The sequence below is a fragment of the Vombatus ursinus genome, unplaced genomic scaffold (genome assembly GCF_900497805.2).
Source record: "Vombatus ursinus unplaced genomic scaffold, bare-nosed wombat genome assembly UNPS02009205.1, whole genome shotgun sequence".
NCBI lineage: Eukaryota > Metazoa > Chordata > Mammalia > Diprotodontia > Vombatidae > Vombatus > Vombatus ursinus.
In genome coordinates this window covers 49,481,255-49,497,071 of record NW_020948983.1, presented here as the reverse complement: position 1 = coordinate 49,497,071, position 15,817 = coordinate 49,481,255, and the positions used below count along the sequence as shown (strand labels likewise).

At 40.5% G+C, this 15,817-nt stretch overlaps 1 protein-coding gene across 1 annotated transcript in view; it reads left to right on the top strand.

Annotated features, from left to right (window-relative positions):
- The first annotated feature begins 1,556 nt into the window (after positions 1–1,556).
- Positions 1,557–15,817, top strand: part of ANXA2 (annexin A2) — a 56,011-nt gene continuing 41,750 nt past the window's right edge. The window contains exons 1-2 of the mRNA XM_027851433.1: positions 1,557–1,661; positions 14,137–14,195. Of these exons, the coding sequence (XP_027707234.1) occupies positions 14,148–14,195 (48 nt within the window). The 5' untranslated portion in view covers positions 1,557–1,661; positions 14,137–14,147. The remainder of the gene's footprint in view (positions 1,662–14,136; positions 14,196–15,817) is intronic.

The following is a 15,817-nucleotide window of genomic DNA, read 5'->3' as shown; positions in this document are numbered from 1 at the left end:
AAGATTCTTTTCAACTCTAACATTCTGTGATTCTAAAATGGGGTTCCAAACTCATCTGTATAGAAAGATAGATCTAGACAAAGTATAAGCAAGTAGGAAGAGGTGATGAGAATGGAAGACCAAAAAACCTTGAAGAAAGGGAAGAATGACTTGAATATGAAAATCAGGAAGGAAAAAGGGAAGCATTCAAATGGGTGAGACCTTTAATAATTTTACCAGAAGCTTTTTAGATAAATTGACAAGAAAAATGGCTGGTTGCTAAATCAAACAAAAATGTTGTTTACTCATTGGTTGCCAAGTGAGGAGAACAGTGTCCAAACAAAGTACTAATGGTGAGAAATGGAGTTTAGGGAAATGGGGGTAAAGTCAAGGGAGTAGGGAAATAACTGGGAAATAACAACTGTGTTAAGAGGAGGGAGGAAAAAAAATTCAGTATTGGGACTGGACTGACATTTGAAACTAAACCAATGGCCAAAATTGTATACAACTTTGCAGAATCAACAGATCCTCCAAGACAGTGTAAACTTCCAGAATACATAGCACATAGATGAATAAAAACTGCTTGCAGAAACCACTGCATATACACAGAATTCAGAAACTTCTCAGGGAGAAGTGGAAATTGTGATGAGTAAAACTTACTCTGGAGTAAAGGAGTTTCCTCTAGTTTGGAAACTTGGCTTTGAGGTTTCTATTTCCAATGAGCCAGGAACAGTGCTATTACCCACCCTTTTCAAACTCCGGCTCCGTGCTGCAGCAACGTATTGCCAGGACTTGCCCAAATGTGAAAATCTTACGTTTCCAAGCCTGCAATGACTTCTTTCCATGCACTTCTTTATATTAAAGGGCAGACAGATACGCCAAGGACCAAGAGCTGCAGCAAGCTCATGGGATCATTCTGATAATGCATCGTGGCTTTCTTCTGGGAACTGCCTTGTCTAAGGTTAAGCTAATAGATTCGCAGACAGTAATAGAAGAAGGGTGCCAGGAGCCTTAGCTCAGGGAATAAAGATTTATGTTTCCTGGAACAACCAACTCCATTTTCTGCTTTTAACACTGACAACATCAAAACGATAAACTGCTTAACCAAATTGAGGGACAACTAATTCATTAGCAGCAAGCACACCGACCTCCACCCAAACCCCACACCCCTACCCTCTTCCTCCATCCCCCACCTCGTCTCTCAGGTTTCTAAACTTGATGTAATGTGGAACAAAGAAAGGGGCAAAGAAGCAAGGAAGAATGGGTGGCAAGAAATCCAGAGGGTAGACCTTCGAAAAGCAGAAGCCGGAGAAACACGGTTCGGGCCTGATGTCTAATAATAGCTAGGAAGGTTTTGCTGGAGGGGTCAGAACTTGATACTCAGGCTGTTAACGTTGGGGCTACACCTGAACCCCCGGGGAACCCCGCCCTGCTAGCTAAGTTTTTGCACAATGTTTCCTGCCACGGTGTGTGTGTGTGTGTGTGTGTGTGAGTCACTGTGAATCAGGGGAGGTCCTGGTGAGGGGGAGAAGAGAAAAGGGGAGAGGAGGCGGGGCAGGGAGGGGCGGGGCGGGGACTCTACTCCTACTGAGGATGTGGCAGAGGATAAAAACCCCACCCAAGCGGTCCCCGGCTCTGCCTGAAGCCCGACTAGCTCCCTGCTTTCTCAGCGCTTGGCACAGGTAAGGACTGGCCCTCCCGCTATTCCCGTCCCTCGGCTATAGAGGGGAGGGAGAAGTTCTTGAAAGAAAGAAAAAAAAGGCCATCGCAAAGAGGCTCTGAGTTGCTTTGAGGCGGAGGGGGCCGACAAGGGAAATGAGCAGCAGAAGAGGGGCTGATCCTGCACTGGGGGCTCCTTGGGCACAGGGCTCGCGCCAGGGGCAGGACTTGTAGGGAGAACAGTAGTGTGGCTAGCGTCCCATCTGAGCCCCTCAGCTGCTCGGAGGCAGCATAGGCGGGGGGCCCGGCACCCCACCTTCAAGCTGCTGCATGGGGCGAGGGTGAAGGGGGTGGACAGCAGTGGGGAAAGGGTCTCTGCATTCCAGGGGAAAGGAATCTGAGCAGGCGAGGTAAGGGCGTGGCAGTGATAGATGGCCAAGGCAGCTTCAAGAAGTTTCTACAAAGTGGGGTTTTCAGAATTTATTCATTTAAGAAGTGCACAGACGTTTCCGAAGTCAAGCAATTGGCCTAAAATAAGGGTTCTACTAACTCTCTTTGTGCAGCCCCCTCTTTTTTAAGATTGGAAGTAACTGAGGAGAGCTAGTCTGGTTGCATTTCTGCGTAATGAGGGAAATCCAACAGCTGGCATAGATTGCTTATAGTAGCTTAAAGCTTTCTGTTCTTGAGAGTCGTCTTTTTTTTCCCTTCCTTTCCCTATATTTTCTCTTCCCCTTCTTTTCTTTTCTTCCCCTTTCTTTCCTTTTTCTTTCCATTTTCTTTCCTTCTCACCTGTTTTTCTTCTGTGTGGTCTGATGGGGTGGGAGCAGCTTTTATTAATGGATCCCAGCATTGGTGCAGTAGGCAGGGTTGTGGCCTATTTTCAGTGGACGGGGCCAGTTTTGCCTGCGGCCTAACAGGATGTTTCAGATGGGGGTAGAAGGTGTTGTTGGTTATAATTCAGTGGGTATATGAATTCAGAGAGTACAGAGAGGCGTGGCCTTCCTAATAGATTTAGGCCCAAGAGGCTACTCCACTCATGGATCAAGTAAATTTATGACTTACTTGTGCTGGCTGGATGGAATGGAAAGAGCAGCAGACTTAGATTCCAGTCCACAAAACCTCAAAACTCTGGTTTTGTTATCTGTAAAAATGGGGTTGATGATAACTGTTCTTACTTTCCTGCAGTAAAAGCAACAGCATGGTACAATGGAATGAGTGCTTCACTCGGAGTTGGGAGAAGCTGAGTTTTAAAATCTATCTCTGACTCTTAACGGCTATGACCCTAGGATAAGTCACTTCACTTCCTCGCCCCCAGTTAACATCTGTCAAGTGAGACAGTAGTATTAGATTATTTCTAAGGGCACTCACCTCTCTTCATCCTGTGACCTTAGGGTGTAAGTTTCCCATTTTCTTTATGAAAGCGCAAACTGAAGTGTGTTCATTTGTTTTCTAATGGATTGTGAGCTCCTTGAGGGCTGGAACTGGAGTTTCTACTTTTAAAAAAGTTCATACTTTTTGTATAGGGTTGGGCCAAAAAAAGTTTATTTGTAAATTATCTTAGAAAGAGAAGTGGTAGGGGAATCATGGGATGTTAAACCTGGAAAGAGCCTTAGGAAGTTCATTAGAAGAGGTAGGATTCAAACCTGAAGTTTCAGAACAAAACGGTTTTTCTATGGCGTGGTGACTCACTTGCCACACCATGAGTGGGTGTGGCAGGGGTAGTGGCAGCATGGGTTCTTTCAGGCTGAGGCCTGCCTGTCTGTAATATCCACCATTTTCTCCTAAGAGGCCTGCCCATAATAAAGGCTCAGTAAAAATTGCTTACTGGTCAGGAATATAAATATGGATTGGAAATGCAACATTAGTGCATTCTGTCTGTGATGCTAAAGCCATGATTGATTTTATTCCTGTAGTTATGACCCCTTGCTTCCTTACTGATATTTCTGTTAAATAGTTTTTGGAAAAACGGTCTAAGAAGAGACACATTTCTCCCCTAATTGCTATTGATTTAAGGGGCTATGTGTTTTTCCTCTGGTGATGGATTTAATGGCACCAATCCATTGGGTATCAGCTCTTCATTCAGGAGGCACCAGCCCTCATAAATCCTGCAGACTTGCTTTATATGGTTACAAAGATCACTGGAAATGAGAATCATAGATTTAGAGCTGGGAAAGGAACCTAGAGGCCATCTTATTCCATATGGGATCTAAAGAGGTCTTCAGACTCTAACTCTGTTGCTCTGTACTAGACCATTACTTGACACATCCCTAAATTAATTTTCTGTTACTTCTATAGTTGATATGGCAATTAAAAGTGGGGTAAATGGCTCATTAAAACAGTAACACTTACAACATTGGAGTTGATGGTCATACTGAGAGCTTCCATTTTAAACCAGTCATTCTTCACATAAATAGCTCAGGTAGCCTGTTGTGAGCTTGTGTTGCTTAAAGTTACCAGCACTTTGACCTATCTTTAGATGTAATTGTTTGAATTAATTAGACGCTTGCTGTTCCTCCTTTTTATGCATGGGGATCCCCTTTCCCCTGGTGCTTGAATGCTGCCACACCCTGTTCCAGTGGCCTGCAACATCAGAAGGAATCATGCTCACTAAAAATTCCCCTCCTTTCAATGAAGTTTATCTTTTCTTCTTCTGAAGTAGAAATCTTTTACCCCTGGCAGACGTAGAGACCAGCTGAGAAATCAGGAGATGACCAGTCTTAGGACTTGTGAGCTGTATTCCAGAGTGGTCCTGTATCTCTTCTGGAGAGCACCCTGGGCAACCACCCCACTTGCCCTCAGATTGGGCAAATTATTTAATCTCCTTGAGCCTCAGTTTCCCTATCCATAAAATGAAGGAATTTGATTAGATGGCCTCTAAGGTCTCCAGCAACCTTAAATCCGGTAATCCATAGTCCTTGCCTCCAAAATATTTTGTTTGCTCTGACTAAAGAGTACTAACACTGGCTAATTTGTGGCCTGCCTTTCCTGCTGAGAAGGGAGTGGTTGGGACTTTGGCTCTTGAAATCCAAATCTTTTCCCTTCCTTTGCCACTCCCGAGGAGTACACTCATCATCATTGATCTGAGAAAGTCCCAAGGCCACTTTAAATTATTTCCCACTGTGCTGTTACATATTGCCTCCAGTGTTTCCAGGACCAGTAGGACCACTGCCATATAATCTCTGTAGTGCTTGAGGGTTTATAATCAAAGGAATGGCCCATTGGTTCCCAACTTTTTTTGTTCCTCGAATTCCTTTCAACAACCACAAACAAAAGGCTTCAAACGTTGTTACAAAGGAAAAATATATTTGTAACATAATTGGGCAATTATTTACTGTGTAAGGTGCCATTAAAGAATATATAGTACAAACCAGTTGGAACATCAATGTGAAAATCTTGAACCATTAAATGGAAACCACTGGAGTAGTGTCTGGGGAGGTTTATAGTGTCAGGGAATACGGGAGGTCTTCTTGTCTTTGTAAATTTTTGCTTGGGGTAAAAAAGGTAGCCCATTTCGGTACAAAACTTCTTCAGTGTGGGTCTGCAAAGGTACAGATTTCATCCCATTCACTTTTTCTCATTCTTTGGTATTTGCATGTCCCATGCATGTCCCATCCCCCACCCCAGTTCTCCATAGAGGATCTGTCTATTCAGGGTTGGGGGGAGAGGGACCTTGCTCTCTAGGTCTTTTAACATTCTATGAGGTACAATATATATAGCACATGAACTGTCTCTCTGTCTCTGAATCCATTCCTGGCCCACCTCCTTTTCCATCCAGCTTCTTGGATGATTTTTTTCCTTAACTAGAAAAAAATTACAATCATTTTCTGATATACTCCACCACATTGAACCTTCACTTTTAACAAAAGAAAAACCAATAAGCAAAGCCAACCAACAAAAGCTACCAAATCTGAAAGAATATGCTACTTTCCCAACTCATGGTCTCCCACTTTTATACTGAAAGGAGAGATATGTTATAATCTCTGTTTTTGGAAAAACACATCCACCACGTTTTTACTTAAGGAAATAGTTTAGTGTAAAGCAATCTTCCATATGTGATATGATCATGAAAATATGGTGTATGGCCATAAATTACTAAAATTCAGTGCACCCTGTACCTTTGGTGAATTGGCATGATTTCTCCAGAACTGAAGATACAGATTACTTCTCCAAGTTAGTGAAGTAGTTCCTTCTTGTTGGGTTTTTCCTGGACGCCCACTCTAACCTAGTATCTTCTCTGGAGAACTGAAGAGAAACTGAACAAGAAGGGCCCTGACTTGTTTGTAGGCTTTTTAAAAGAACAAGTCAGAGCAAGACAGGTTATTTTATTTTTAAGTGTTCACCCAGTCCTACTTGATCAGGGCTGCTTTGGATTTCTGGGAAGCACATACACATAGAAACTCACATATAGGCATATGATACTCATCTGGTGAATCATATGGAGGTCTTTAGCTCAGACTTTAATTAAGAAACTGTGAAACCAAGTATTCTAAGCTGTACTTTGGAAAAAGGTCTGAGTAAGGCTCAGACTTCCCCCTGCCAAGCTTTATTGGTTAAAATTCGTAGACTTCATCATCCTGTTCTGGCTGATTGGCATGGTGGTTGCTATGGCGCTGTTTTGTGGTAACCCCATCAACATTCCACGTGTAGCTGTGCAGTGTGGGGGTGTGGGTGAAACTGTTGGCAGGAATTCAAGTTTTGCTCCTTAGACTGGCCTCTTTCAATGTGTTTTTTATTTGCTCAAGAAATAAGCCCTTTTCTGTTACTGCTTTGTGCCTTCTATGACTGTGTCTAACTGAAACCGAATTATTCACAGATTCTGCTGTTGCTTTTTGTCCCCCCAGAAGATTAACCTTTGGGTTTAATTTAAAACAAAACAAACAGCAGCTTTTGCCCACCTGGTTAGTGTAGTGGCTTTTCCTCTTTTTTTTTGATAATTAGTTAAAGCTGCCTTTCCTGGAAAGTTTTTGATGGGTTTACCATTATTATTATTATTATTATTATTATTTATTGTGGGACAAGACAAACTCCTCATCAGAACCAGGATTAGGAAAAAAAAAAACCCAAACAACCTCAAATTATTAAATTATCTTTGAGATAATGTTTATAGTCTCTTTAGACAGCTTTCTTCCTCTAAGAACTAAACAGTCATGAAGTCTTTACTCTGTAAGCAATTTGAGTGAATGTTTAATTTTCATGTCCCTAGCACATAGCATATATGGGAGGTGCTTAACAAATGCTTGTTAATTGATTACTAGAAGAAGCCAAGGGTTGGTGGAAAGAATGGAAGGGCTGGGTATAAATCTTAGCCTGCAGAGCTGAAGGTAGCAATTTTGGCACTGGGGGCAAGTAGCACAAAGGGGACTCTTAAAGCACTTTTTTCTCTCTAAATCACTTAGAAGAGGCAAGGCAAGATTGAGAGAAAGACCTTACATCTCAGTACAAAGGCTTTGTTGGGGTGAGGGAGCAGGAGTATTCCACCTGAGATATAGCCGATTTGAATATCTCCTAGCTTCCTAGTTATCTAATTGTTTTGGTTAAATAGGGGTTAAGCTGTTTCTACTTGCTGAATGAATGCAGGTGTTATTAAGACCTATTAAATATTGGCACCCTAAGGAAAAGCTCTGGTAACTCTACCTTAGTTATAGCTCTACAACTCTTAACTTAATAGCAGTGTGACTTTGAGTAAAGCACCAAACATTTCTAAATTTCAGCTTTCTCTTCTTTAAATTGGACTAGATTTAATTTGACAAATCTTTTAGTGCCCATCCAGTATAAAGTACTGCATGAGGTGCTAGGAAATTAAAAAATGACTAGATGATCTCCAAGCCCTCTTCAGTTATTGCATTCTAGGAGTCCATACTGAAAGAGTTTTTTTTTTTCCTAATAAGAGAAATAACAGTTTCTTATTAGTATTTTGAAATTCAAAGAAAATACTCCTCAGTTGTCTTGCTTGCATTAATGGTTGGCCTCCAGTATGTTTCCCTACCCCACAATGATGAATTGTTTTAGCCAGTTTTATTTAGGTGTGGCTGCTTAGGGGTTACACTAATCCAAAGTGGTTTTTTTTTTAGGCAGTGAAATAAATCTATGTGTTCTTGACTCACCCAACCTGTTTCTGGGAATTAAAGTTTGGAACATGTTAGAGTGCTTATCAACAGGGTGAATCTGCTGAAATGGCTTTTCTAAGCAAGTTGGGGCAAGTCAAGAATCTAGGTGAGGTTGAGGCTTTGAAATACTGAAAGTTAAGTCTCTTCCCAGATTCCATGTAATCAGTTTGTAAGAGAGGGAGGGGAGGGTCTGGAAAGCCGTTTCTGCTCTTAATATTAATGATAACTGTGGCTTTGGGGCAAGTTACCCAATCTCCCTGGGGCTCGGTTTCCTCAAGCGTTTGGGCTAGAGGGCTTTTGAGGTCCCTTTAACCCAGAGCTATGGTTCCATAATTCTGTGAATGTATGGTAGTATGCAGATAGGGACTCATTCATCCTGTCTAACCTTCTGACTTGGTTTAAATTACTCAAAGCAATAATAATACAACATGTAGATATAGCCTTTTATGATTTACCAGGCACTTAACATGGATGATCTCATCTGAGCTTCTTAACAAACTTGAAACATGGGTAGTACAGGTATCATCCCTCTTTTACAGATGAGGAAACTGAGACTCGGAGGGTGAAGTGATTTTGGCTGAGGTCATCACACAGGTCTTGTGACTCAGAATCCAGAACTCATCCATTACACTCTGTGGCCTTCCTGCATATTAAATTTGTAAAATAAAAAGTAAAAAAAAAAAAAAAGATGGAATTTTTGGAGGAGAATGAGCAAATCTCGGCATGAAATCCAAACTCCTCTGCCTAGCTCTTTAAGGCCTTTGGTCATGGGGCCCCACTCTGGTTGCCTCTTCAACTTTCCTATCTCCTTATACTTCAGTCTCCTCACTCCGCAGATTGGGCCCTTTCCTCTCCTCCTCCCTGCCCTCCTCCCTTTCATTAGCATGCATCCTACTTACTCTTCAAGCCCCAGCTCAGAACTGTCCAGTCTCTCCCTCCAGTTTCTCTTTTCTCCATGAAGCCTTCTCTGACTACTGTATTCCAGTTGCTTTTAGCCCTGATGCTCATTTGTAGTTAGCCCTTAATTGTCCTCTCATTGTTGCACATGTCCGTTTTGCCTCCCCAATAGAGTTCAAATGCCTTGAGGTCAGGGACCTGGCTCTTTTTCACAGACGCTGACAGTGTCATGAACATACAGGAAAGCCTTATTTCATCCTTGTTAGCTGGTTGATTAGCATATGTTCTTAGCTTTCTCTACACTTGGTAGCCTAATTCCAGTTTGTTTTCCTCTTTTGTTGGAAGGATACTGACATATGGACGTATTCACATTAATCAAATTTACCACATTAAACTAATGTTTTTACAAGTAGCATAAGCAGGAAAGCTGACTCTTTCCTCTGGCAACTAATTAGTTATACACACAATGGCTTTGTAACACTAGCAGATTTGATGGGATAAGAGGGAATATCTTGTTTTATTTCTAAGGTGAAAATGAGTTAACTTACCCTTAATGGTTTGTGTGTATGCAGAGAAAACACTAATTTTGGAGGAGGTTTTCCCTTTCCCCGCCTTTGAATGTGATATTCACCCCAAAATTCTCCTCTCCTCTAGTTATAAGCATCTTAAAGACTGCCTCTTGTTTCATAGGATCATATATTTAGATCTGGGTGAGATCTGAGGGGCCATCTAGTCCAACCCTCTCTTTTACAGATGAGGAAACTGAGGCTTAGAGAGACGAAATGACTTCCCCAGGGTCCCGGAGTGATAGAAGTTGGATTTGTATTGTGTTCTTCCGACTCCAACTCCAGGATATCTTCTTTTTAAATAATATTTTATTTTTCCCCCAATTACATGTAAAAACAATTTTAACATTTTTTTTAAAAGTTTTGAGTTCCAGATTCTATCTCTTCCTCCCTCCCATTCCTTCTCCCTAAGATGACAGGCAATCTGATATAGGTTATACATGTGCAATCATGCAAAACCTATTTCCATATTAGTCATTTTGTGGAAGAAAGCTCAAAAAGAAAAGAAAAGAAAGTGAAAAGTATTATGTTTAAATCTACATGTAAACTACATCAGTTTTTTTCTCTGGAGGTGGATAGCATTTTTTTCATCATGAGCCCTTTGGGATTGTCTTAGATCATTGAATTGCTGAGAATAGCCAGGTTATTCACGGTTGTTCATCATTCAGTGTTCTGCTCACTTCACTCTGCATCAGTTCATTTAAGTCTTTCTGGGTTTTTCCAGCACAATAATATTCCATGACATTCATATACCACGGCTTGTTCAGCTATTCCTCGGTTGATGGGCACAGGGTATGTTCTTCTGTACTATCTTGCTTGTAGTTTCATTAATGCTTTCAGTGTCATTGTTTATAATATTAACAATAACAATGATTATATTATAGAATATATTCTATAATATATTCAATATTATAGAATTGTAAGGTTTGCAAAACACTTTACAAATATTATCTCAATTTATGCTTACAACAATCTGGGGAAGTATGTGCCCGAAATTGCCCCCATTTTACAGATAAGGAAACTAAGACAGACAATGGTTAAGTGACTTGCCCAGAGTTACACAGCTATTAGTTGTATTAATTAGCCAGACTTGAAGTAAGATCTTACTGACTCCAAGCCTAGTGCTGTATCAGCATATCAAGATGGGGAGGTGGAGGAAAGAATTTTTTTCATCTTTGAAGTATTTGTTAATGGAAGTACAAATGTATTAATAATTTTTTCAGAAATATGAGTGTGCCTAGCAGTGTTGCTTCATTGTAGCCAGTTACAGGGCATACAAAGATCAATAAGACAATTTTCCTGATTCTCAAGAGCTTGCAGTTGAGTAGGAGAGAGAAAACATGTGCAGGAATGACTACTGACCAAGGTATCATAAGCTAATTTGAATTTGAGTAGCATGAACAAAGTTCTTTGGGAGTTGGGAGAGAGAGACTATTCAGAAAGCCAGGGTGTCCAGAGAAGTCTTCCTGGAAGGAGGGGCATGTAATGTCAAGGGACCTTTGAAGGTAGATGAAAATCTTACTTACAGGTGGGGAGTGGGGTGGAGAAGAGGAAAGTGAGCAGAGAAGGGTATCCTTGGAAGAAGGAATGGCCTGAGCCATGGCTCAAGGTGTGTTTGAGGAGCAGTTGGTAGACCAGGTTATTGGAAAGGTAGGTTTCAGTTGGGGAGTAATGGGAGATATGTCTGGAAAGATAGTTTTGAGGCAGTTTGTAGGGGGATTTGAATGCAAAGTTAGAGTTTGCTATTTTTTTAAGACAGTGATGATAAAGAGTTTGGTATTTTTTTAAGGCAGTAGTGAGCCAGTCAAACTACATAGCACAGAGGAGTGAAAGAATCAATGGAGTGTTTTAGGAAGATTAATCTGTTGTAGACTGGTATGGCGGATAAATAGAAGAGAGGATGAACAACAGCATGTATTAAGGCTCAGAATGCAAAGAAACAGCATAGTATAGTGGAAAGAAACATTGAATTTTGGGTCAGAATTTTCAGGGTTGCATCCTGACTGCTCCATGTTGCACATATGACTTTGGACAAGTCCCTTAACCTCTTGGATCTCTGTTTCATTTCTGTGAAATGGGAGTTTGGATAAGATTGAACTCTAAAGTCTCATTCAGATCTAGATTCTGTGAGGATGATACTGACTAAGACCCAAAGAATTAGTTTTAATTTTCCTTCTCCATGTAGTCTACCCTGCTTTTATATGTTGTAACTTTAGAGAAAAAGATGTTATGGGAGAGTATACTGAATGCGTTTAATTACTTCTTTAGTACCGGAATGCATATATATTACACGTTTAGACAGTTGTCTACAAAACCTGTGTCAGGGCTTGAAGAGCTCTCCGTCTGTCCTTTCTAACTTGAAAGAACAGCTTTGCTTTTTAGCAGATACATCAGAAGCATCAGAATTGATTCTGCAGTATTTAATTTCACAGTCAGGTAAACTTTAACTCATACTTAATTGTAAGGAGAGACACATTATTTTGCAGTTTAGCTCTCTATCTCTTAGTATTTGTGTGTCGTTCCCCCCCCCCCCCCCGACACACTGTTTGCAGCACGGAGTAAGTATATCATGGACTGGAAGGTAAGACGGCAGATTTTTCCCATTGTTATCATCCATCTGTCAAAAATAATCTAAATTTCTTCACAAAGATGCATCAGGCTCATAGAGGCATGAGAGAGTCATTAGGGTCTAGATGTCCTGGGAAGTCCACCAAGAGCTTAGTCATACTCACTCTGAAAATTCCAGAATGAATCAGTTGTAGGATAATGCCACCGTTCCTGGCTATTCTAGACTAGATCTTTGACATCTGATTTAGGTTCCTCTGACTATTTAGGCTTACCCTAATGCAGTCCCAAACCTATGATTTGGTATCATAACTTAGCTGTACCTTACCTCCAGCCCAGATTTCTGTGCATCAGAACTGTCTCAGGGTTGAAACTGGGACTAGGGGTTAAAAGGCTTGGGAAAGAATTGCTTTGGATTCTTTAAAATTCATCAGTGTTTGCAACAATTCCATCAGCTTTAGTTGAATGAGAGGTGTAAGCCTGAAAACAGCCCAAGGTTAAACCTTTATAAGAGGTGAACTATTTCCAAGAAATAATAGTCATCCTCTCTCTCCCTTCCTGCTCCTTAGATTGTACCTGGAATTTGCTCAGGAATTTGTTATAACATAGCAGGGATGACTTTTCCCAAATACTCCTCCAATTCTATAATCCATGGCACCATTTTTACTAGCAGACTAAAGCACATTGCTGAGTAGAACAGAGTATTTCATTTGTAGGGGCAGGATTTCTCTGAACAAAGGGGGTTTAGAGAAAGCAAGGAGGGCCTCTGTGGGACTACAGATGGGCTCTGCACCAACTTAAATGCCATGTCACATTTCAGCTCTCCATCAGAGAGCATGACTGTGTTCCATTTGGCCTTTGTTGGGAGTTTGGACTGAATGAACCCTTATTGCTAGGGATCAGATAAAATTTACTGCTAATTGTATGTCCCTTAGTGACAGGGGCTGGTAGCATATGTTGTTCCCTAGAACAGTATGATTATGAGATTGGGTTAGCCAAACTTCAGCCTTTAATGTTGCATGCAGCCCAAGTAAGAGCATTAACTAATTATGAGCAGCTGGCTTGAATTCCAGCCATTTTATGTTTCAATGTAAGGAATTTGGTTATTGATGGTACCAGCTTTCAGTGTGTTTCATGGGGGCTGGTTGAGTTCTGGCTTTCTAGCAACCTCAAAGGAATTTTTTAAATATTAGAAAAACATATAGACTGTTGGGCTCATGACTAGTTTGTTCACATCTTCGATTGAGGACAGTAATTATTAACAATAAATATGAATTGTTGCTTAGGAAAATCACTATGACTTAAGTGGTCTTGATTTGGAGTCACATCCATGCCTTACAAAGCTGTGTCCAAAATGTTAATTACATTTTGGAAGCATAGAACAAATCATTTATTGGAAAACTTCACCACTACTTTTTATGAGGAGCCAGAGACTTAGTTTTAGCAAATGACTGTGGCTTACACTTGCAGATTTTTTGCACATGGAATTTTGAAGTCTCTTTTTTTAAGTATGCTTGTAATAAATAATGAATGCAGAAAAGTAAGTGGCTTCTCAGATCCTATCCTTTTTTTTTTCTTAAAGAACTCTATCAGTGAGGGGCAACATGGCACTCTGAGTAGAGTTTTGGATGTGGAGCCAGGAATTCAAGTAGCATTGACCTGTTGTCAATTACTTAACTTTGCTGAGCCTCAATTTCTCTTCTACATAATGGGAATAATAGAACCTGAACTACTCATCCCACAGGATTGTTGTGAGTTTCAAATTGGAAAATGTATGTGAAGCATTTTGCAACTTTGAAGCTCTTTGTAAATGTCAGATATTATTGTTAGTGGTGAAATTTAAAATTAAATTTCTCATAAATAATTATTTAGATCTCATGTCTAAATTGGAAAGATGGCAGTTAACAATAGGATAGTCTTCTCATAAAAAAAATAGAGCTTAGATTTTTGAAATACAGAACTGGTGAGTTTTTTTTTTCCAAAAGATTCATGATTTGTGTCAACCTTGTGGTTGCTTTTATTGGGCTAGGGCTACTCTTGGAAGTTTTTTTTGGCTTCTCTGTTCACTAATGGCATGTGGTGAGGTCTGTGTCTAAAGATCCAATAAGATAATGCATGCAAAAGCACTTTGTAAGCCCTTCAAGCGCTTAAAGAGTTGGACTTTTGTGGGGGGCTGGGGGAGGGGGAGAACAGCGAGGGAGATCGGCGAGCTTGGGTGCTTTCTCAGACCAAAGGCAGCTGAAAATGAGAGCACATAGCTGCAAAAATGATTTAACTTCCTCAAGTGAAAATATCCTAATGTACTGGTGGCATTGATAAATGCATCTTCCTAAAGTTCTTGTGTACTTTTTTTATTCCTTCAGCTTATTTCAAGATGGCTACAGTTCACGAAATTTTGTGCAGGCTCAGTTTGGAGGGTAATGTGAGTATCTCACTTGAATCTTGTGTTTCTGAATCCTTGTACTTATTGCTTTTTCTATTTAATCTTCTAGGTGGCACAGTGGAGAGTGGTGTCCGAAAGACCTGAATTCACATTTAGCTTTAGACATTTCGTAGTTGTGTGACCCTACACGAGGCACTTGACCTTTGTTTGCCTCAGTTTCCTCAGGTGTAAAGTGGGGATAAATAATACTGGCCACCTCCCAGGGTTGTTGAGTGAATCAAAAGAGATAATATTTGTAGAGGGTTCAGCACAGTACCTGTCACATGGTAGGCACTTAATAAATGCTTTTTTCCTTCCTTCCTTTGTTACCTCCCTCCCCCAATTCATGAATTTCTACTAGGTGTTCTTAACTTGATGAGTGAACTTGTTTTTTAAAAGTATTTTGATAACTTCTCAAATAATTGGCTCCCTTTGTAAGCCTGTGGATTTTATTTTATACTTTAAAAAACATTTTTCTGAGAAGGGGTCCATCAGCTTCACCAGAGAGATCCATGATATGAAAAAGATTAAAAACTCCATTTCTAAAGGAGCTCAGAGGTTGAAATTTGGGTAGATTCTTTGGCTCTCCTTTCCCACCATTAATTTTGCCATTGTCAATAGTGCAAACCCAAAGACATTTTAAGTAATGAACTTTTCTGGGCCTTGCGGCAAAATTGGAAAGACTAACAGAATAACACCCTTGTGACCCTTCTTGAAGGACTGTGTGTCTTTTGGCCAAGAACCAGCCTAATTAAGATCAAAGAAGCCCATCACTGCAGGGTGAAGAATTTTCTGGCTATAACCACTCTTAAAGAACAAGAGCTAGGTCATAGGGCAGTTGTAATATAAATCAGTGGCAAAATTTCAGATCTTCAAAGTATATCCTTGAAGCAAGTACTGTTATGGTTAGTAGTAATAATCATAACCATCATGTGATTTTCTTGTTGTTGAGTCATTTCAGTTTTGTCTGACTCATCATGACCCTGTTAGGGGTTTGCTTGGCAGAGGTACTGGAGTGGTTTGCCACTTCCTTCTCCAACTCATTTTACAGATGAGGAAACTGAGGCAGACAGTGGTAAGTGACTTGCCCAGGGTCATCTAGCTAGTGTGTGTCTGAGGCCAGATTTGAACTCAGGAAGTTGAGGCTTCCTGACTCCAGGCTTAGTGCTCTATCTACCATGCCACCTAGCTACCCCAATATGTGATACATATTAAAATATACTGATTCTCATAGAATGAGGGCCAGATATTGGCCTTTGCTCTAACAGGAAGGTCGAAGACTGGTGAGATTGTACCTGAACATTAGGGTCTAATGAGATGTGCTCAGGCTGTTCCTGAACATTATGGCTGAAGGAGAACTTTAATAACAACTCAGCACTGTTAATGGTAATGTGGTTTGTAACTCTGTCCTGTCTTGCACTTAAAAATATGCTTTCACTGAAATGATAATTGACCAAAAAAAAAAAACTGGACAGATGCAATTGACAGTAATTTTGATAAATATTGCACAGAGCCAGTGATACATAATGAATATTAAAAGTTACAGCATAAAAATATTAGAGGAGAGCGGAAGTAGGTACATTTCATAACTTTCATAACATAATTTGAGGGGGAGAATTTTT